The 22,173-nt window shown below is 38.7% G+C and overlaps 1 protein-coding gene across 1 annotated transcript in view; it reads right to left on the bottom strand.

Moving 5' to 3' along the window:
* LOC125645948 (uncharacterized) overlaps positions 1-22,173 on the bottom strand; it is a 61,477-nt gene that overhangs the window by 23,778 nt on the left and 15,526 nt on the right. The window contains exons 6-11 of the mRNA XM_048871969.2: positions 14,281-14,440; positions 6,812-7,658; positions 6,440-6,555; positions 6,129-6,262; positions 2,542-2,775; positions 1-20 (exon numbers count right to left, since the gene is read on the bottom strand). The exon at positions 1-20 is cut by the window's left edge and continues 1,224 nt beyond it. Coding sequence (XP_048727926.2) covers positions 1-20; positions 2,542-2,775; positions 6,129-6,262; positions 6,440-6,555; positions 6,812-7,658; positions 14,281-14,440 — 1,511 coding nt within the window. The remainder of the gene's footprint in view (positions 21-2,541; positions 2,776-6,128; positions 6,263-6,439; positions 6,556-6,811; positions 7,659-14,280; positions 14,441-22,173) is intronic.

The following is a 22,173-nucleotide window of genomic DNA, read 5'->3' as shown; positions in this document are numbered from 1 at the left end:
GGTACAGCTCTAGCTAGATTCTGTAAAAATATTTTAAATAAAAACATTTCATTACAAAATTAAATGACTGCCATTACACAGCGTATTCCCCATACTCTCAGTCTGCACATCAGTAAATATTGAGACTAGTCCACAATATTTTTGCAATATATGATTACGGAAAAACAAAACAAACTAGACGTGTCAGCCCTACACGATTGCCCCCTGCTGTAGTAAAGTCAGATGTAGGAAATTCATTTAAGTATAGCATTGAATGTGGTATTCATATTGTATGTCACACGCATTTAGTACAATGAAGAACTCAACAACAATTCTTTATATGCTTTAACAGCCATAAAAATAATTTTTTCTACGTTAAAGGGAGGCAACTCCATCAAAAATCAATGAACCAGAGCAAAACTCAAAGGCAATCTGTAACTCATCTATATACACCTGCATCCAAAAAATCAATATCTCAAGGTGTTAATAAAACAAATCTTGCAAAGTGGGTGTTGCGGAAGAACGGACAAGGGTAAAACTATAAGCACCAACAATTTGTGGCGGGGGTATAACAAAAGATAAAGCATCAGCTATTGCTCAGCAACACACTGTATGTGTACTTGTTTTAGCGTATTTAAAATTTCACACAGTCGTAGCTGATACACTATTTGGCATAATCATGATTTAGCACGTCTTCTATGTATAAGAATGGATATACAGTGGAACCCCGTTATTACGTTTTCCATTTTGTCATGATAAAATAACGTAATACCGGGGGCAACGTAATAAACGTTCCCAGTGAAATCCGTTAAAAATATCATTTGGAAATTGTATATCGTCCGTTGGTACTCCGTGAAAGGGTGTGTGAATATATCTTTACTGTTTCTTTGTTTAAAAGACTATTGTACTTTGTTTTATTTACATCTTATCTTTAATGTCCATAATTCTTCATGTTCTTATCCCTTTTCTTTATTTCTGGTGTAGAATACATAAGGATGTTTTGATAAACGTTGTTTTTTCTGCCTTCGATTGGACCGCCATTTTGTTCAACTTTAAAACAATGCGTTCATGTAAATTTCTCTCAATAACTCGTTCCGGTTCGTATTCAACATTCGTATTAAAAAAATAACAAAACATCGTTTTATTAAGTTCTCTAATTACACAATACACAACACAATAAAAAACTCAGTATTAAGTATTCCCCGGATGACATGTGTCGCCTGCTAGTTCATTCTATATGTAATATATCACGTATAATGTTGAAAAAGTAATTCTAAGTCCCGGCAAACAGGAAGTTGATAAGCGACAGATTCGAAAATGTCTTACACAATACAGTTGGCCACACTGATGCTCTGTGCCAAATATCAGGGAGTTGCCCCATGTGGTTCTTGAGAAAACTGTGACAGAAATTTTTTGTGACGACGACAACGACGGATAGTGATCCCTATATGTCGCCACTGCGTGTAACGCAGGCGACACAAAAATCCCACCCCAAAACAACAAAACTATAGACACAAAACGCACACAATACCCAACACTTACACACTTTTCTCAACAACTATAAACACGGAGAACAATTTAAGCGTAATCCACATAAAAAAAAAAAATATGATGCACGAAGATTTCATTTATAACGCTAAATGATGGTACTAAAATCACGTGCGCATCAAGGGATTTTAGAATATTCACTGAGGTAAATGCCGTGCGCGAATCGGCCGATAACACAGGACAGTTTGATTGGTGTATGTATGGACGAGATTTACGAACATCCAAGCTGCATGTCCAAACAACGGACAATTTTTTAATTGACCACCTTTCGTCACCTATGTCCAAGCAGTTACCCAAGCGGTTTTAACAATGCTACGATAAATCTTGTCTTTCATGTTTGGTACCAAAGCTGTCCGTAAATAGAGTTTTAATAGCGAAGGTAATCACACTATGCTGAACACTCAGGTGGTTGAGAAATTATTTCTTCGATTATCAAAATATGAAAAATGAAGTAAATTTCATAGAGTACAATGTCTAAATAAACATTATTTAATTGTTTATCACTGGCTTCGATACGAGGTATTCACCTGTATTGATGTCGCTAGATCTATCGAAGCGTGATCAGTCAAGCGTCTCTAATCCCCAAACAGACCAGGAAATTTACGTGGTGACTGCCTCAGACAGTCAAGGTGTGAATGGCTTATTATTTTGAGAATCATTATTGAATAATTAGGGGTTTATTACGTTTTTGTCGGAATTTTTACAACGTAATACCGAGTCCCGGCATCTTAGGGCAACGTAATAACGAGGTCTATTTTATATAGGTTTGTTAAGAAATGGTTTTGTGCTTTGAAATTCCAACGTAATATGCGGACTAACGTATTAAAGGGGGAACGTAATAACGGGGTTCCACTGTATTGAGAATTTCATATTTTAATGCAACTGAAAATTAGCATTCTTGTTTCACAGCCAAAGCCGACAAAATTAAAATCCCACAAAAACAAGTGCACATACAATATCCATTTGCTCGTAACTAAAAGACAATACAAGTACATACTGCAGTGCTCTACTGACCTTGTCTACCATGTATTCGTGGATACTGATTTGCTTTGGTCCAGGCTGCATGACAATGTTACCGTCTTTAATGACTCTCTCTGGTATGTTAAAGAACAGACCCACAATGGAGGGTTGACCTGGGTCATTTGACACATAGTAAGGCATACAATTAAATCTCTTCCCGGACACAATCTGAGAAAACAATGTGATGTGATCTTCTGTCCAGATTCCATACTTATTGTCAGGCATTACCTGCAAGAGTAAATCCATGTCGTAAAACAACAGTGCAAACAACAAGAATTCTTCTCCTTTAATGGATATAACAATCAAAACTCGTACATAATTAACTAGTGTGACCTGTTGCTCAGAATTTTCATCTGGGCTATACATAGATGGCATTATACAAAGAGCATCTTGTGGTGTAATCTAGAAGAATCTGAGGCACTTTCAGCCATCAAAGCATTTTGAAAAATCTCAAAACTTAGCATGATGACACTGAACAGATTTATAAATTTCATACCTGCTCCATTTTTCAGATGCCAACTTGGGATTGTTTTTTTTTAAATTTAGTTTTTTCAACTTGACAGTATTGCAGGACATTTATGGGGCTTTTGGGTTTTACGTATCTTAATATAATTATTTTGTTACATTCATGTACAAGTATTACAGATTTTTTTTGCATGTTTGATTATTGTGTAGGGTACTTTGTAGTGAACAATCCCTGTGGGGATTTGGGTTAGAATAGGTCCTCAGTACCCCTTGCTTGTCGTAAGAGGCGACTAAATGGGGCAGTCCTTTGGATGAGACCGCAAAAACCAAGGCCCCAATGTCACAGTAAGTGTGGCACAATAAAGATCCCTCCCTGCTCAAACGCCATGAGCGCTAAGCATAGGCCCAAATTTTGCAGCCTTTCACCGGTAATGGTGATGACTCCGTATGAGTGAAATATTCTCGAGCGAGATGTTAAACAATATACTGCCTACATTTGCAGCTAAGAAGTTCAAGGAAATTGTAACATATCAAAACCCAATTACTTAACTAAGTATCCAAAAATTATTTGTCCATCAGCTGTTTGGTCATGTGATGTGGCTGTTTGGTCACATATGTAAGGCCAGGGGTCAAAATTAACTTTTTCTACCACCGGCTAATTTTAGCCTGTGGGTAAAAAATCTACAGGCTAAAATAAAAACGACAAGCTAAAATAAAAATAATGAAGCAGTGCTCTTTTTTGATATGTATTTTTTTAATCAATGATTTTCCCATCATTACTGAGCCTAGTGGGTCAACAGGCATCGTTTGGACAAGACACTAAGTTACGTAAGTCATATGGTGCAATATTTAGGTCTCTTAACCACCAATCTAATTAAAATTAGATCTTCCATCCGCTCCCCAGTTTTCGATACGTCGCGTGGAAGCGACGTATCAAAAACTGGGGAGCGGATGGAAGATCTAATTTTAATTAGATTGAAATCCACAAACTGTTTACCGCAGACTTGTCTAGATCCAAAGTCTTTCAATTTCACGCAACATCAGGTTTGTCACTAGTGATTTTTCAAAGCGAATCCCAGACTCATGGTTTATAAGCAGCATGATCACAAGTCCCATGAACTTTCTTGATAATCGTCTATGCGGTGAGCAGTGCACTCATGTCATCAGTACAACCTGACCTCAATATGATAATAAATTAATGTAGATAGGACATTATGATAAAAATGACTACCGGAAGACTTGGTAAAACATAAACTCCGATTATTATTATTATTATTTTTTTTTTTTAGATAAATGAATAACAAGAACCTCATACTTGGAATTCAATTTAATAACACCTATAAGTGAACAGGACTCGTGGCACATGTTTATATTTTTTATCACAATGTCCGACCTCTAAAGCGTTTGTTTGACTCAGAGTTTCTTAAAAAATCATAAAAGAAAATCCAGATAGAAACGGTTGTAGAAATCGGTCGTTCATGTAAGGGCTATTCCAGAAATAAATACATGGGGGGGGGGGGGGGGGGGGGGGGGGGGGCACCTTTTGTATATACCAAGCACCCATAAAAAAAAAATTAAAAATTGCCCCATGACCCATCAGATTGATAAAACTCATTTTACAATGACCCATCTAATTAAAAACAAGAGGTACTGTGAGCAATGCTCACTAAGAATACCCCCCGCTTACCCCAATCTCCCAAAGGGTGTTGGTAATAGGTATAAACTACCTCTTTTCTGAGTGTAAAAAACAAATGGCATGACAAACCGAACCATATTGCTACTTCGATGTCCAGTGTGTGTGACCTTTGACCTTTTGACCCAAAAATCAATAGGGAACATCTTCATCCCATGGGTAGTCCATATGTATGATATGGTGACTGTAGGTGGAAAGGATAACGCTTTAGAGCCCGGAAACCATATTGTTACTTCGATGTCCAGTGCGCTTGACCTTTGGACCCCAAAATCGATAGGGAACATCTTCATCCCATGGGTAGTCCATATGTGTGATATGGTGACTGTAGGTGGAAAGGATAACGCTTTAGAGCCCGGAAACCATATTGCTACTTTGATGTCCAGTGCGCTTGACCTTTGGACCCCAAAATCGATAGGGAACATCTCCATCCCATGGGTAGTCCATATATATGATATGGTGACGGTAGGTGGAAAGGATAATGCTTTAGAGTCCGGAAACCATTGCATCTACAGACGGACGGACAACCCGATTCCAGTATACCCCCCCCCCCCCCCCCCCCCCCCCCACAACAAGTTGTGGGGGGTATAAAAACAATAGAAACTACCCACAATAAACATTTTTTTAACAGTCCAACCACAGACCAAATAAAATATGAAAAAATATGACCACCCACACAAAAAAATATCGTTTGCCACCCGACCCCCCCCCCCCCCTCCCCATTTGATCATTTCTGGAACAGCCCTAAGCGTTTGTATGATTCTGAATGCAAGTTTACGAAAAGCGAATAGCGCATCACCGTATAAAACGGATACGATACGATCATGGTTTGTAAATCATCACTCGCTAAGATTTTTGAGTGTCCACTATTTTTCAAATGTACTCGCATTTGGCAAGTATTTCTCGCTAATTTCAAGCCCTGAAGGCCAATCAAAATTGATAGATTATCATCCCCGCCTGCCCCGATCTTTTTATTTTCGCAAAAATTATGATTTCAAACAAACTTGCTCCCCAGTGACATGAGTGAAAGATTAAGTCACAGAATGTTGGTTTTATATCTTCTACCAAGGGTTCTTTGAATGTTAAGTTGTTTAACACTTTGTGTAATGCCTTTTGTCATGAATTTTTTTAAAGGGAAAATAAAAATTAAAAAAAATAAAATCCTTCCACGAGCCCCATATTTTTTTGTGATTCCGGATGATAATCTACTAATTAAGTTGAATTGGCATAATATTGCATAAAACGAGACTAGATAACAAACAAAATTGCAGAGCTTTCAAAAAGTTGGTTTTGGTTCAAATTCATGGGATTTTTGCTGTTCTGCCAGTATGTTATTTTGATCTGAAAAGTTTGCTTTGCGTACATGGGTAGTATACCTGGCAAAGTTTGATGAACTTAGTATGGATGTCTTGCATGCCAATCTCACCTGAGTTAAAGCACACAAAATTCCCTGTGCTGGAAGACAAGCAAACTTCTCTGGCAACCTCCTTAAATGGGACCATTTTCTGGACTCACTGTTACCATAGTCAAGAAAAAATACTTGGACAAAAGGATCTGAACCTACAGAAAACAAAAGTATAACAGAATTTTATTCATAGTTCTCAACTAACAAGGCTGGGGACTAGGACTTTATGGGATAAATCTAATGGTTAGACATTTGTCTAGTTTAGCTGTAGTAAAGAAATGTTTTTATAAAGTTACATGTAACTTCACAAGTTACCATTCATGTACACATACCTTTAGAACAAACTTCTACCACTTTGGCTCTGTAAAAACAACCATCTTTAGAGAACTGAGCCAAGCAGAACATTCCTTCTTTAGGGGTTTGGATAGGATTCGAATCGTTAAAACCTCTAAAAGAAAATCAACAGAAATTCATCTACAGCCAGTTGTAACTCGGGAACCAGTTAAAACTTTTTTGAACCATGCACCTGAAAGATAAATAGTAAGATTTTGTTGTCTTTATCAACATCATAAGGCATCTCCATCTGAACCTTGCACACAATAAAAACCAATCTCTGTATTTATCAACAATATACTATGACTCATTGTGAACCTTGCACCATAAAGATAGAAAAGTTTAATGCTTTTTTTTTGGTAACATCATACCGTAACTCCTTCATAAGATTATCCAAGTCAACGGTGAACTTCTGTACATAGAATGACCAAGGACTAATTGCTTCACTGACAACAACACTGTGTATCTTGCTGTTTTCTAGGATCTCATAACACAGATCAGGACCGAGGCCATAGTCATCTTCAACAACACTTGCTCGCATTTCACTGTCAGTTTTGTCTTTATTTGATTCTTTTACCTCTACCTCTGACATTTTATCACTAATAACATCTTCCACATCAGTAGTCAGTTTCTCCTCCACCAAATGTGTTCTTGAAAATATACATGTACCTTCTGCATCCACACTTTCTTTGATGAAATGTTCACCTTCCATACTTTCTTTGATGAAATGTTCACCTTCCACACTTTCTTTGGTTACATGTTCATATTCCACACCTTGGGGTACCCTTATTTCACTGTCAGCACCTGTTTCTGTCATGGACACTTCAGTAACCAACTGCTTCAGAGATAACTTATCGTTTTGATCACAGTTAACAAGTACTTTACATTTTGTCTCACTTTCTTCCAACATGTTATTCCCGCGTCCTGAGGACTTTTTTTCCGTCTGTCCTGTATCAACAAGTGCTTCTTTGGTAGGCCTTCCAATCTGCTCTGAATCAATTTTCCTGACCTTGACCTCTGTGCTGTTCTGTTCTTCTCCCCAGTTACGTTGTTTCTTTTCTGTCTCACTGTATTTAAATTCTGCTTCACTTTCATCATGCCCCATCATGGAGACAGGTGCCTCCTTTGTCAGCCCATCAGAGATGTACGTACTTTTTAACGACCTTTCCTGGACGGATTCCTTCTCTTTAATTCTTTCTTCTGAGGCACCCCTTTTCTCTACAATATAATAAATGTTAACTTTTTCATTGATTTTTAAAATCTTCTCATATACAATGAAGTTTCCTTGATATGCATGTCTGGATCGATGTTGGATCATTTGCAATTCCAAACAAGATGTACTGTGAGCAATGCTCACTAAGAATACCCCCTGCTTACCCCAATCTCCCAAAGGGTGTTGTTAATAGGTATAAATTACCTCTTTCCTGAGTGTAAAAATATGGTACATGCCTTTGTAGAAGAAAATTGAAGATATAGTCCGAACACAAATCCATGGCATAAACCTATAATTTTTCACCTTGAGATCAAAGGTCAAGGTCATAAAGAGGTCAGGAATGTACATGACACATAGTCTTATGGTGATACACCCATGTCTTATGGTATGACTATGTCAAAACCCTATAATCAATTTTGACCTTGAGGTCAAAGTTCAAGGTCATATAGAGGTCATGAAGGTACTCGACACATTGTCTCATGGTGATACACTCATGTGTCAAATATGATATGCCTTTGTCAAAGAACGAAGAAGTCATGGCCCGGACACGAATCCATTGTTAAAACCTTTAATTTTGACCTTGAGGTCAAGGTCATATGGAGGTCATGAAGGTACATGACACATCATATCATGGTGATACACTCATGTGTCAAATATGGTATGCCTATGTCAAAGAACAAAGAAGTTATGGCCCGGACATGAATCCATTGTAAAAAAAACTTTAATTTTGACCTTGAGGTCATGGTCATGAAGGTACATGACACATCGTCTCATGGTGATACACTCATGTGTCAAATAGGTACATGACACATCGTCTCATGGTGATACAGTACCCGCAACGTTATTCTTGACATTCCTATCGTGTTCTATCATGCGTGTATCCTATCGTATGTGTATCCTATCATATCGTGTTTTGCGTTTATCAGGTTTTCCGTTTTCTATCGTGTTTTGCGTTTATCAGGTCTATCGTGTTTTGCGTGTATCAGGTTTTCCGTTTATCGTGAAAATCGTTTATCGTGTAGCTTCGGAAACTATCGGGATTGTATATCAAATCTAATGATAAGGTACGATACTATTCGAAAGCTTTATTCGTTTTGTTAAAGAAGCTAATTTTAGGAGTCGAGAAAAGACAGTACATGTATATTTGAAGGAGAACATAAAGCTGTCGATTTTAAGGCAGAAGTAGAGCTATTTGTCTGTCCAGAGAGAGTGAAAATTTATCACAATTTCATTTTAAGTAATATGAAAAGTAGGCAGTGGTTTGCCAAGCAAACCGGGGACAGTAAATCTAAAAGCTCCTTCATGTACAGTTCATAAACATTTGCTTGTCTAGAAACAATTATTTGTAATATTAACACTAACAGAGAGATAAGAAGTTCCGATTTGAAAGGAAAAATCAGTAAATTACGTTGTTTAATAAAGGCTCGTTTTCTTAAGATTTCTTTCCACCTGTGTTCTATTTATATTCCCACCATTGAACTTGTGCGCGTCTGTGTATCACCCGTGTTTCAACTGCAAAATTCTCAGGGACACGACTCGGCTGGTCATCGTTGTTTTTTCACTTGTACTTGTACATTTACCTATAATCGTACGGGTAGATACTGGAAATTAATACCGGGTTTGATGATTATTTGTATTATTTTTTTTACATACTAAACACAATTTTTTTAAACCTTTCAAAATTGTGAATTTAAAAAAGCTTTGTTTTATTTTTATTTTTTCATAGATTATTTATTTTTGTTATTAAAATATCAATTCAAATACATATGTTTCAATTACTTATGAATATCAATCATCACTCATCGTGCAGAAATATCTAACATATGAAGATTTGGTGTAATGCAGTGGATCTCTTTTAAAACGGTCATGATGAAAATAATTGTAATTGTTGAATGACTGGTGAACATAGAGCTTGATGCAAAATAACCCCCTCCTCGCTACACAAAAATTTTCCTTGGTTTATTTCACATTCAAGATAATAGACATTAGAATTAGAGAGTTACTGATGCATGGTATCACTACATTATATTACTACATTTAATTAATTCATTGTATAATTTATATATTAAACATTAGGTGACAATTATAATTTTAGAATCATTGGCTGGGAAAATTCAAATAGATATCAAATAATGAATTAAATACCGTATACAGTTTAGTTTTCTGATTTTAGCTTTGATGGCGTAACAAGTTGAAATAAAAATATTTTTTAAAGTACGACCGTGTATTAAAGAAATTATACGTTTTAGGTGTATAATGAATATTGAAATCCTTCAGTATTATTACCAACATAATGTAATTATGTTGTCGGTATCAAAATTTTGTTCTGTCTAAATTGATTCTAAATTTACAACATTTCTATCAGGTTTTCCGTTTACCGTGAAGATCGTTTATCGTGTTTTGCGTTTATCAGGTCTATCGTGAAGATCGTTTATCAGGTTTATCGTGTATCCTATCATATCGTGCGTGTATCCTATCGTATCGTGCGTGTATCGTGTTCTATCGTTTATCATGTTAAGAATAACGCTGCGGGTACTGTACACTCATGTGTCAAATATGGTATGCCTATGTCAAAGAACAAAGAAGTTATGGCCCGGACACGAATCCATTGTAAAAAACCTTTAATTTTGACCTTGAGGTCAAGGGTCAAGGTCATATAGAGGTTATGAAGGTACTCGACACATCGTCTCATGGTGATCTACCTGTGTGCCAAATATGGTATGCCTAAGTCAAAGAACAAAGAAGTTATGGCCCGGACACGAATCTGCACAGACAGACGGACGGACAGACAGAGTGATTCCTATGTACCCCCCAGAACTTCGTTCGGGGGGTATAATTAAGGCCAGTGATCAATATTTGGATCATGACAACCCCCTTCCCTTAGATGCATATATTGAAATATCAAAACTCTAGCAGACAGAATTACAGACGGGACAAAAACAATATGCCCCCCGATCTTCGATCTCAGGGGCATAAAAATATGAATATAGCAATGTTGTGTATTGTTTTTATTGAATGAATTCAATACATGTCACACGGAACATTTCTGTATACAGGGAAACTTCTCCAAATCGGCCCCTCAGAAAACCTATCCGGTACTGTTTTAAAGTCCCAGCAGGGGTTGAAAAATTTTGTTCACATGCTCAAGTCCAGGACTTGAGGGACCAATTTTTGCGAAGTCCTACAGGGAAATACCCAGGTTTCCAAATTATGTTACAAAACCCAACAGATATTGAACACAGTATCAAACACCATCTTGTTGCACCATACTATCTTATGGATATAAGCAGAAGTGAATTAGGAACAAATCCATGCCTGTTCATGATAATTATCAAAAGATAAATTAATTTTCTTGGAATTTTTCTGAGAAATATTCAAATTACAATTTTATATTTACTACTGTACTTTTCACAAATGTCAAAACAAATATTTCTGGTACAAGCGGATTAATTTGATCTCCACAGATAATTAACTAGATCACCAGATCAAGGTAAACAGTGCCTACTTTGTGTATCAATTGCAGCAATCATACCACTTGAGTTGGAAATAAACATGTTAGTCATTAATTTACAAGAATGAAATAATAGTCCTTGAACACTATATTATGTGTATAGGGTTCCGGGAATGAAGAAGAAATATCTGATGAAAACTGAAATAAAATGTCTCTAAATGCAAATTCTTGGTAAAACGGTCATCCCTCTAAACCGGTCGTTTTTTCGATCTGAGAGTTGGTCGGCTTAAAGAAGTATAACATTCAAATAGAAAATATATACATACTCAATGTTGTTGGGTGATAATTATTTTTCATTAAACTATTTATATTACCGCGGTGGTCTAGGGGTAGAGCTTTCACCCCACATGTAGAAGATCAAGGTTCGAATCCCGGTCGCAACAGACCTAAGTCATTAAAACAGGTAGAAGAGTTCCATCACCAAACAGGTGTGAATTGACGGGTCAGGTGTGAATGTCACGGGTCCTCCGAGATGACTTTAAAAACGGATGTCCCAAGTCACAGTAGGCGTGGCACACTAAAGAACCCTTATTGCTCAATGGCCGTAAGTGCCAAGCATAGGCCTAAATTTGAAGCCCTTTACCGGCAATGGTGACATCTCCATATGAGTGAACAAGAGTACCGCAAACGGTACAATATACACCCGTCGGATAGTGAAGTGACCTACTTCTACTCCTAGAGTACTGTAGGTCGTAGTGCGCCAATCCAGCTGAAATGTTAACTGCACTTGTCTTCCTCCGAGAGGAAGCCTTTGACTAAATATCAGGGCAACATCTGTATCCATAATGAGAAAAAGCTCAGAAAACTGTCTGACCCATTTTTAGTCCAAATGTAGGTCAAAGATGGACCAATCCAGCTGAAATGTTAACTGAACTTGAATTCCTCCAGGAGGATGCCTATGACTAAATATCAGGGCAATATCTGTATCCATAATAAAAAACAGCCCAGAAAACTATTTGACCTACTTTTAGTCCTAATGTAGGTCACGGACAGATAGACCAATCCAGCTGAAATGCAAACGGAACTTGTATTCCTCTGAAAGGAAACTTATGTGTAAATTTCAGGGCAATATCTGTATCTGTAACGAAAAAAAGTCCGGAAAACTGTTTGACCTACTTATAGCCCTAAAGTAGGTCAAGGATGGACCAATCCAGCTGAAATGCAAACTCACTCTTACAATTCTTGAGGGAGATATTGTAACCAAATTTCAAAGTTGTACATGCATCCTTTACGGTAAAAAGTCTGGAAAACATGACCTAGCTGGGACGGAGAGACGACCAGCCAGCCAGCCAGCACCATAACATAATACGTCCCGTCTAATGATGGGCATATAAAAATTCTTGAGAGGGACGTTAAACAAGATACAATCTTTCAATCATTATAATTCAAATTGAACAAGAGGTACTGTGAGCAATGCTCACTAAGAATACCCCCCGCTTACCCCAATCTCCCAAAGGGTGTTGGTAATAGGTATAAACTACCTCTTTTCTGAGTGTAAAAAACAAATGACATGACAAACCGAACCATATTGCTACTTCGATGTCCAGTGCGCATGACCTTTGACCTTTTGACCCCAAAATCGATAGGGAACATCTTCATCCCATGGGTAGTCCATATGTATGATATGGTGACTGTAGGTGGAAAGGATAACGCTTTAGAGCCCGGAAACCATATTGCTACTTCAATGTTCAGTGCGCGTGACCTTTGACCTTTTGACCCCAAAATCGATAGGGAACATCTTCATCCCATGGGTAGTCCATATGTATGATATGGTGACTGTAGGTGGAAAGGATAACGCTTTAGAGCCCGGAAACCATATTGCTACTTCAATGTCCAGTGCGCTTGACCTTTGACCTTTTGACCCCAAAATCGATAGGGAACATCTTCATCCCATGGGTAGTCCATATGTTTGATATGGTGACTGTAGGTGGAAAGGATAACGCTTTAGAGCCCGGAAACCATATTGCTACTTCAACAGTGTTTTCCATTCATTTCATTTGAACAGGCCCATTTAGAATTGTAACAGGCCGGGGGGGGGGGGGGGGGGGTGTATGGAAATTTTGGAAAATTAGATGCAAAATCCTGCATTCTGAGGCATTTCAGGGGGCAAAATGACCCTTGTTCATATGCCACTTTTTAACCTACATTTTTAAATATATACCAAAGGGTTGAACATTTTTACCTCAGACAAGTTAGTCACAGTGGTGTTAAATACACACCTTTGCGATGTTTTGACTGGAAGAAATCATGTAATGTATTCGTTCGACGCTTCATTATTTTTCACTGCCATGTGCTTCTCACGCGCAAGGTGAGAGTTTAAAATATCGTCCAATCAAAATCGCCGTTTCAAAAAGCTCTCGATAAAAACATAAACAAGGAAGAAATATGAAAGATATTTATAGCCAACCATTTGCTACCGCATACATTCTTTGCAAAGATCGATCGTGTAAATCAACATCACTGAAATTGACAACATATTATTTTTTGATTTTTTATATTTGAACCGGCCAGAAAATCCTTTGAAACGGTCAATTTGGCCGGCGGCCGGTTCTTAGGGAAAACACTGCTTCAATGTCCAGTGCACTTGAACTTTGACCTTTTGACCCCAAAATCGATAGGGAACATCTTCATTCCATGGGTAGTCCATATGTATGATATGGTGATGGTAGGTGGAAAGGATAATGCTTTAGAGTCCGGAAACCATTGCGTCTACAGACGGACGGACGGACGGACAGACAGACGGACAACCCGATTCCAGTATACCCCCCCCCCCCCCCCCAACTTGTTGCGGGGGATATAATTATCTCCCTTTGACATTGTTCAATAGATACAAAATTACAACAAAGATGTTGCCATACGCACAAACAGACGACATGGTGATATAAACCCTGAATTCATATGTGTCTTCCTCTTATTGTAGAGTATTTCTGTGCACAGTTGGAAAACTGTATGGTGGAAACCCTTTGAATTATCATGTCATAACAAAAATGTCGACAGACAGACAAACAATGTGATAACTACAGCGCTCCCGTATTTCATGCAGGGCCCGTACAAGCCAGGTATACCACCCTGCATACCAGTTCTCTTTCAAATTCAATGAATTCAAACTGAGTTACCTTTATTAAGCCTCATGTTGTCCTGATTAGCCTGTTGAAGAACACCCTGAAGGAAGCGTTTGGCCACTTCAATGTCCAACTTGGGTTGGCCATATGTGCGGAATCCTTGGAGGGAAAGAGAGTCTGTAGAGGACAACTGTAGACTGTTCTCCTGAATGATCTACAGAAAACATAGCTACAGTAAGGCCACCTTGCATCAAATCGATTCTCTGGTTCTCAGACAATTGTTTTTCAAAAAATGGGTAGGTAGGCAGGGGGTTTATTTTTTCAGTTTATCTCCATGTCACAAATGGGTAGGGATTTTTTGTCCGTGTTTTTTTTTTTTTGTTGTGAAGAAAGTTTTTTACAAATGGTATTTAACACCGTATAGCTTCTTTTCATTCTGTTTCTTGTCTTGTTTTATATGTATGTCATGCTTTTATATTGTAGATCTTAATGCAAATAAAGTGAATACAAAATAGTATGTTTTTTATCATTTTATTCAAGTATACCAAAAACTACTTCCTGTAAATGTTTGGCATGGTCATGAATTGTAAAAGAATTGTAAATAAAATGTTGAAACAAGAGGCCCATGGGCCACATCGCTCACCTGAGTCACCTTGGCTCATATCTGAAGACTTTCCATATATATTTGCATGTAAAACCTTGGTCCCTATTATGGCCCAAACTACCCTTTGCAAACTTGAATCTACACTATGTCAGAAAGATTTCATGCAAATGTCAACTTCTTTGGCCCAATGGTTCTTTTAAAGCTTTTTTCTATATTTGTATGTAAAACTTTGACCCCCCCCCCCACTTGTGGCCCATTCCTACCCCCCGGGGACCATGATTTGATCAAACTTGAATCTGTACTATGTCAGAAAGTGTTCTTGTAAATATCAGCTTTTCTGACTCAGTGGTTATTGAGAAAAAGATTTTAACTATATATTTTTATGTAAAACTTTGATCCCCCTTGTGGCCCCATCCTACCCCCGGAGCCCATGATTTGAAGAAACTTGAATCTGCACTATGTCAGAAAGTTTTCTTGTAAATATCAGCTTTTCTGGCTCAGTGGTTCTTGAGAAGAAGATTTTTAAAGTTTTTCCCTATATATTTGTGTGTAAAACTTTGATCCCCCCCTTTGGGCCCCATCTTATCCCCGGGGGCCATGATTTGAACAAACTTGAATCTGCACTATGTCAGAAAGTGTTCATGTAAAAAATCAGCTTTTCTGGCTTAGTGGTTCTTGAGAAGAAGATTTTTAAAGTTTTTCCCTATATATTTGTGTGCAAAACTTTGATCCCCCTTGGGGCCCCATTGGGGCCCCATCTTATCCCCGGGGGCCATGATTTGAACAAACTTGAATCTGCACTATGTCAGAAAGTGTTCATGTAAAAAATCAGCTTTTCTGGCTTAGTGGTTCTTGAGAAGAAGATTTTTAAAGTTTTTCCCTATATATTTGTGTGCAAAACTTTGATCCCCCTTGGGGCCCCATCCTATCCCCGGGGGCCATAATTTGAACAAACTTGAATCTGCACTATGTCAGGAAGCTTTCAGGTAAATTTCAGCTCTTCTGGCCTAGTGGTTCTTGAGAAGATTTTTAAATGACCCCACCCTATTTTTGCATTTTTGTGATTATCTCCCCTTTGAAAGGGACATGGCCCTTCATTTGAACAAACTTGAAAGCCCTTCACCCAAGGATGCTTTTGGCCAAGTTAGGTTGAAATTGGCCCAGTGGTTCTGGAGAAGAAGTTGAAAATGTGAAAAGTTTACAGACGGACAGACAGACAGACGCTGGACAAAATGTGATCAGAATAGCTCACTTGAACCTTCGGTTCAGGTGAGCTAAAAACCTTATCGCTGTCAGCCGTTTTGTTTCGACCTACGAAAATGTCGTACTTCAACTCGGCCTTGCTTTCATCAATTTGCTTCTTCACGGATTCAATTTCTTTAAATTCACCGCCCAGAAGTTTCTTGCAAAGCGTATTAACTGTCAAGGACGAGTCTACCGGTATAATTGTCCATGAAACAATCTGTTTTGAGTTTAAAATAATCTCAATGCTGACAAGAACTGTTTCTGTCGCCATATTGTTTACATCAACTAAGCAGCACGTCTTATTCAACAAGGTGCTTTACGATTTTGGCACCAAAACACAAATTTTATTTTGACGGATCAAATACGGGCGGCGACGATTTTTTCCCGGGGCAGTGATAAACTCGTGTCAGCGGCCGGTTTTTTGGGGCGGCGGCAGTCTCTGAGAACCAGAGAATGGATTGAATAAATTTGAATCTGCATTACTTAAAGGATGCTTTCATATTACAATCTTGCGGGTTTTGAAAGGAAGATTTTACAAGATTTTGCTATATGTTTTCACATGTAAAACTTTCACCTATAATTTTTGGCCCCATCCTTGCCCCAAGGGTCACAGTCTGAAGAAACTCGAATCTTCATTAGTGAAGTGGTACTTCAGAAGATTTTTTAACCATCCAATCCTTATATTTTCACCATTTCCCATCTATATTCCTACATGACACTTCATGTGGATAAACTTTAATCTCCTTCATCAAAGGATATTTTGTGCTAGTGCAAAGTTTAAATATAAAGGTTAAAATGGCCTAGTGATTCTAGAAGTTGAAAATGTAAAAACAATGCTAAATGACAAAAAGAATTTTGATTAGAAAAGTGCACATATCACGTCATAGAAAGTGCATTCACGTAATTATATTTAAAAAAAATTGAAGTCCCTTAACTCTATAATGACAAAATTGTTTTTAAAAAAATATGAAAGTGGAAAAGGGGTCTGTCTTCCTCTTCCTATAATCCAATTATCATTAAATTATAATCTTTTCAAGTAATTTTCTAAAGTTTTGTGCCATAGAAAGTGTTATTGTTACTAATGAGAAAAAAAAATTCCCAAATCTCCACAAGGACAAAGCCAAGAAATCTGAAAATCAGAAGGGGTCTTCCTCTGTCATGCAGAAAATTTATGAAAATCTCAACAGGAAACTTCAGCTGCCGCATGCCACATCTTCACTAACCAAGGGTTTACGATCCGCTCCGCTTCTCTACAAACCCTTGACAGATTAAGTGCGATTTTCGTAGCCTCAACTTTCAGCATATGATTGGACACAGGGAAAGTCCACTGCTCAATCAGAGAACGTGTTACGTTAGATCACATGCAAAACAAAAGAATTTAAATAACTACAACTGTCACTTGGCCATGTATCAAATACATATCCGAACCAATGATGCCACGTTCGCAGTTCAGACCCGTATCTGCGTAAAGAAGTGCATTTTATTTACTACAGTACCGTACCATAAGTTTAACATAAAACATCTCTTGTAATTCGATGTTTTATGTTCTATCTATCCCAGATTTAGACAGCTGTGTCAGAGCTATTTTCCTCAATTTGGAATTCACCTTACACATGTGGGTTATTTATAGACGTAGACTCAACGAGTACATATATTTCATGGGTTCACACATGTTTATTTTCTAAATAACATTCTCACTGATTTCTTTTTCAAGTATGCAATTAAGAGATAGTTAAATTTATTATTATTTTGAATGATTTGCATACCACATTGCATTACTCTTTGAGCACAGCCATTTCTAAACAGCTGAAACATGCATTTTCATTGGATAAGCATGATGTAATCCAAACAGGGTTGTTTTCTCCATCCGCTAGAGGGCGCCGCTGAAAGCTACGAAAATCACACTAAATCTGCCAAGGGTTTGTAGAGAAGCAGAGTGGATCATAAACACTTGGCTAGCGAAGATGCCGCATGCCATAGAAAGTGCTATAGACAAACAGATTTGATCAGGAATGACACCATTATTAGAGGGAATGACTCCATTATTAGAGGGAAGGACTCCATTATTAGAGGGAATGATTGACTGATTGATTGTTTAACGTCCCGCTCGAGAATATTTCACTCCCATAGAGATGTCACCACTGCCGGTGAAGGGCCTTAAAATTTGGGCCTATGCTCGGCGCTTATGGCCATTGAGCAGGGAAGGATCTTTATCGTGCCACACCTGCTGTGACACGGGACCTCGGTTTTTGCGGTCTCCTCCGAAGGACCGCCCCATTTAGTCGCCTCTTACGACAAGCAAGGGGTATTGAGGACCTATTCTAACCCGGATCCCCACGGGATTAGGGGGAATGACTCCATTATTAGAGGGAATAACACAGTTGTTTAGGAAAGTGAGTTATTTGGGAGAGTGACAGTTGTTTGGGAGAGTGACACAGTTATTTGGGAGAGTGACAGTTGTTTGGGAGAGTGACACAGTTATTTGGGAGAGTGAGTTATTTGGGAGATTGACAGTTATATGGGAGAGTGACACAGTTGTTTGGGAGAGTGACAGTTATTTAGGTGAGTGACAGTTGTTTGGGAGAGTAACAGTTATTTGAAAGAGTGACACAGTTATTTGGGAGAGTGACAATTGTTTGGGAGAGTGACACAGTTATTTGGGAGAGTGAGTTATTTGGGAGATTGACAGTTATATGGGAGAGTGACACAGTTGTTTGGGAGAGTGACAGTTATTTAGGTGAGTGACACAGTTGTTTGGGAGAGTGACACAGTTGTTTGGGAGAGTGACAGTTATTTGAGAGTGACACAGTTATTTGGGAGAGTGACACAGTTATTTGGGAGAGTGACAGTTGTTTGGGAGAGTGACACAGTTATTTGGGAGAGTGAGTTATTTGGGAGAGTGACAGTTATATGGAAGAGTGACACAGTTGTTTGGGAGAGTGACAGTTATTTAGGTGAGTGACAGTTGTTTGGGAGAGTGACACAGTTGTTTGGGAGAGTGACACAGTTGTTTGGGAGAGTAACACAGTTGTTTGGGAGAGTGACAGTTATTTGGGAGAGCGACAGTTATTTGAGAGAGTGACAGTTTTTTGGGAGAGTGACACAGTTGTTTGGGAGAGTGAGTTATTTGGGAGAGTGACAGTTGTTTGGGAGAGTGACACAGTTGTTTAGGAGAGAGACACAGTTATTTGGGAGAGTGACAGTTATTTGGGAGAGTGACACAGTTCTTTGGGAGAGTGACAGTTTTTTTGGGAGAGTGACACAGTTGTTTGGGAGAGTGGCAGTTATTTGAGAGAGTGACACAGTTATTTGGGAGAGTGACAGTTATTTGGGAGAGTGAAACAGTTATTTGGGAGAGTGAAACAGTTATTTGGGAGAGTGACAATTATTTGGGAGAGTGACACAGTTATTTGGGAGAGTGACAGTTATTTGGGAGAGTGACAGTTATTTGGGAGAGTGACACAGTTATTTGGGAGAGTGAGTTGTTTGGGTGAGTGACACAGTTGTTTAGGATAGTGACACAGTTATTTGGGAGAGTGAGTTGTTTGGGTGAGTGACACAGTTGTTTAGGATAGTGACACAGTTATTTGGGAGAGTGACAGATATTTGAGAGAGTGACAGTTATTTGGGAGAGTGACACAGTTGTTTGGGAGAGTGACAGTTATTTGGGAGAGTGACAGTTATTTGGGAGAGTGACACAGTTATTTGGGAGAGTGAGTTGTTTGGGTGAGTGACACAGTTGTTTAGGAGAGTGACACAGTTATTTGGGAGAGTGAGTTGTTTGGGTGAGTGACACAGTTGTTTAGGATAGTGACACAGTTATTTGGGAGAGTGACAGATATTTGAGAGAGTGACAGTTATTTGGGAGAGTGACACAGTTGTTTGGGAGAGTGACAGTTATTTGGGAGAGTGACACAGTTGTTTGGGAGAGTGACACAGTTATTTGGGAGAGTGACAGTTATTTGGGAGAGTGACACAGTTGTTTGGGAGAGTGGCAGTTATTTGGGAGAGTGACAGTTATTTGGGAGAGTGACACAGTTATTTGGAAGAGTGACAGTTTTTTGGGAGAGTGACACAGTTGTTTGGGAGAGTGGCAGTTATTTGAGAAAGTGACACAGTTATTTGGGAGAGTGACAGTTATTTGGGAGAGTGAAACAGTTATTTGGAGAGTGACAATTATTTGGGAGAGTGACAGTTATTTGGGAGAGTGACAGTTATTTGGGAGAGTGACACAGTTATTTGGGAAAGTGAGTTGTTTGGGTGAGTGACACAGTTGTTTAGGATAGTGACACAGTTATTTGGGAGAGTGACAGATATTTGAGAGTGACAGTTATTTGGGAGAGTGACACAGTTGTTTGGAAGAGTGACAGTTATTTGGGAGAGTGACAGTTGTTTGGGAGAGTGACACAGTTATTTGGGAGAGTGACAGTTATTTGGGAGAGTGACAGTTATTTGGGAGAGTGACACAGTTGTTTGGGAGAGTGACAGTTATTTGGGAGAGTGGCAGTTATTTGGGAGAGTGACACAGTTGTTTGGGAAAGTGACAGTTATATGAGAGTGACACAGTTATTTGGGAGAGTGGCAGTTGTTTGGGAGAGTGACACAGTTATTTGGGAGAGTGAGCTATTTGGGAGATTGACAGTTATATGGGAGAGTGACACAGTTGTTTGGGAGAGTGACAGTTATTTAGGTGAGTGACAGTTGTTTGGGAGAGTGACACAGTTGTTTGGGAGAGTGACACAGTTGTTTGGGAGAGTGACAGTTATTTGGGAGAGTGACAATTATTTGAGAGAGTGACAGTTTTTTTGGGAGAGTGACACAGTTGTTTGGGAGAGTGACAGTTATTTGGGAGAGTGACAGTTGTTTGGGAGAGTGACACAGTTGTTTAGGAGAGAGACACAGTTATTTGGGAGAGTGACAGCTATTTGGGAGAGTGACAAGAGTTATTTGGGAGAGTGACAGTTATTTGGGAGAGACATTTTTTGGTAGAGCGACAGTTATTTGGGGGAGTGACACAGTTATTTGGGAGAGTGACAGTTGTTTGGGCGAGTGACACAGTTGTTTAGGATAGTGACAGTTATTGGGGAGAGTGACACAGTTATTTGGGAGAGTGACAGTTATTTGGGAGAGTGACAGTTTTTTGGGAGAGTGACACAGTTGTTTGGGAGAGTGACAGTTATTTGGGAGAGTGGCAGTTATTTGGGAGAGTGACACAGTTATTTGGGAGAGTGAAACAGCTATTTGGGAGAGTGACAATTATTTGGGAGAGTGACACAGTTATTTGGGAGAGTGACAGTTATTTGGGAGAGTGGCAGTTATTTGGGAGAGTGGCACAGTTATTTGGGAAAGTGAGAGTTATTTGGGAGAGTGAAACAGTTATTTGGGAGAGTGAAACAGTTATTTGAGAGAGTGACAATTATTTGGGCGAGTGACAGTTATTTGGGAGAGTGACAGTTGTTTGGGCTAGTGACACAGTTATTTAGGATAGTGACAGTTATTTGAGAGAGTGACAGTTATTTGAGAGAGTGACAGTTATTTGGGAGAGTGACAGTTATTTGGTTGGGAGAGTGACAGTTGTTTGGGAGAGTGGCACAGTTATTTGGGAGAGTGACAGTTATTTGGGAGAGTGACAGTTTTTTGGGCGAGTGACACAGTTGTTTAGGATAGTGACAGTTATTTGGGAGAGTGACAGTTATTTGGGAGAGTGACACAGTTGTTTGGGAGAGTGACAGTTATTTGGGAGAGTGACAGTTATTTGGGAAAGTGACACAGTTATTTGGGAGAGTGACAGTTATTTGGGAGAGTGACAGTTGTTTGGGCGAGTGACACAGTTGTTTAGGATAGTGACACAGTTATTTGGGAATGACAGTTATTTGAGACAGTGACAGTTACTTGGGAGAGTGACACAGTTATTTGGGAGAGTAACATTTGTTTGGGCGAGTGACACAGTTGTTTAGGAGAGTGACACAGTTATTTGGGAGAGTGACAGTTCTTTGAGAGAGCGACAGTTATTTGGGAGAGTGACACAGTTATTTGGGAGAAAGACAGTTGTTTGGGAGAGTGACACAGTTATTTGGGAGAGTGACACAGTTATTTGG

This window comes from Ostrea edulis, chromosome 6 (assembly GCF_947568905.1).
Source record: "Ostrea edulis chromosome 6, xbOstEdul1.1, whole genome shotgun sequence".
NCBI lineage: Eukaryota > Metazoa > Mollusca > Bivalvia > Ostreida > Ostreidae > Ostrea > Ostrea edulis.
Note: the sequence above shows the minus strand (reverse complement) of the source record. Positions and strands in the feature narration are given on the sequence as shown.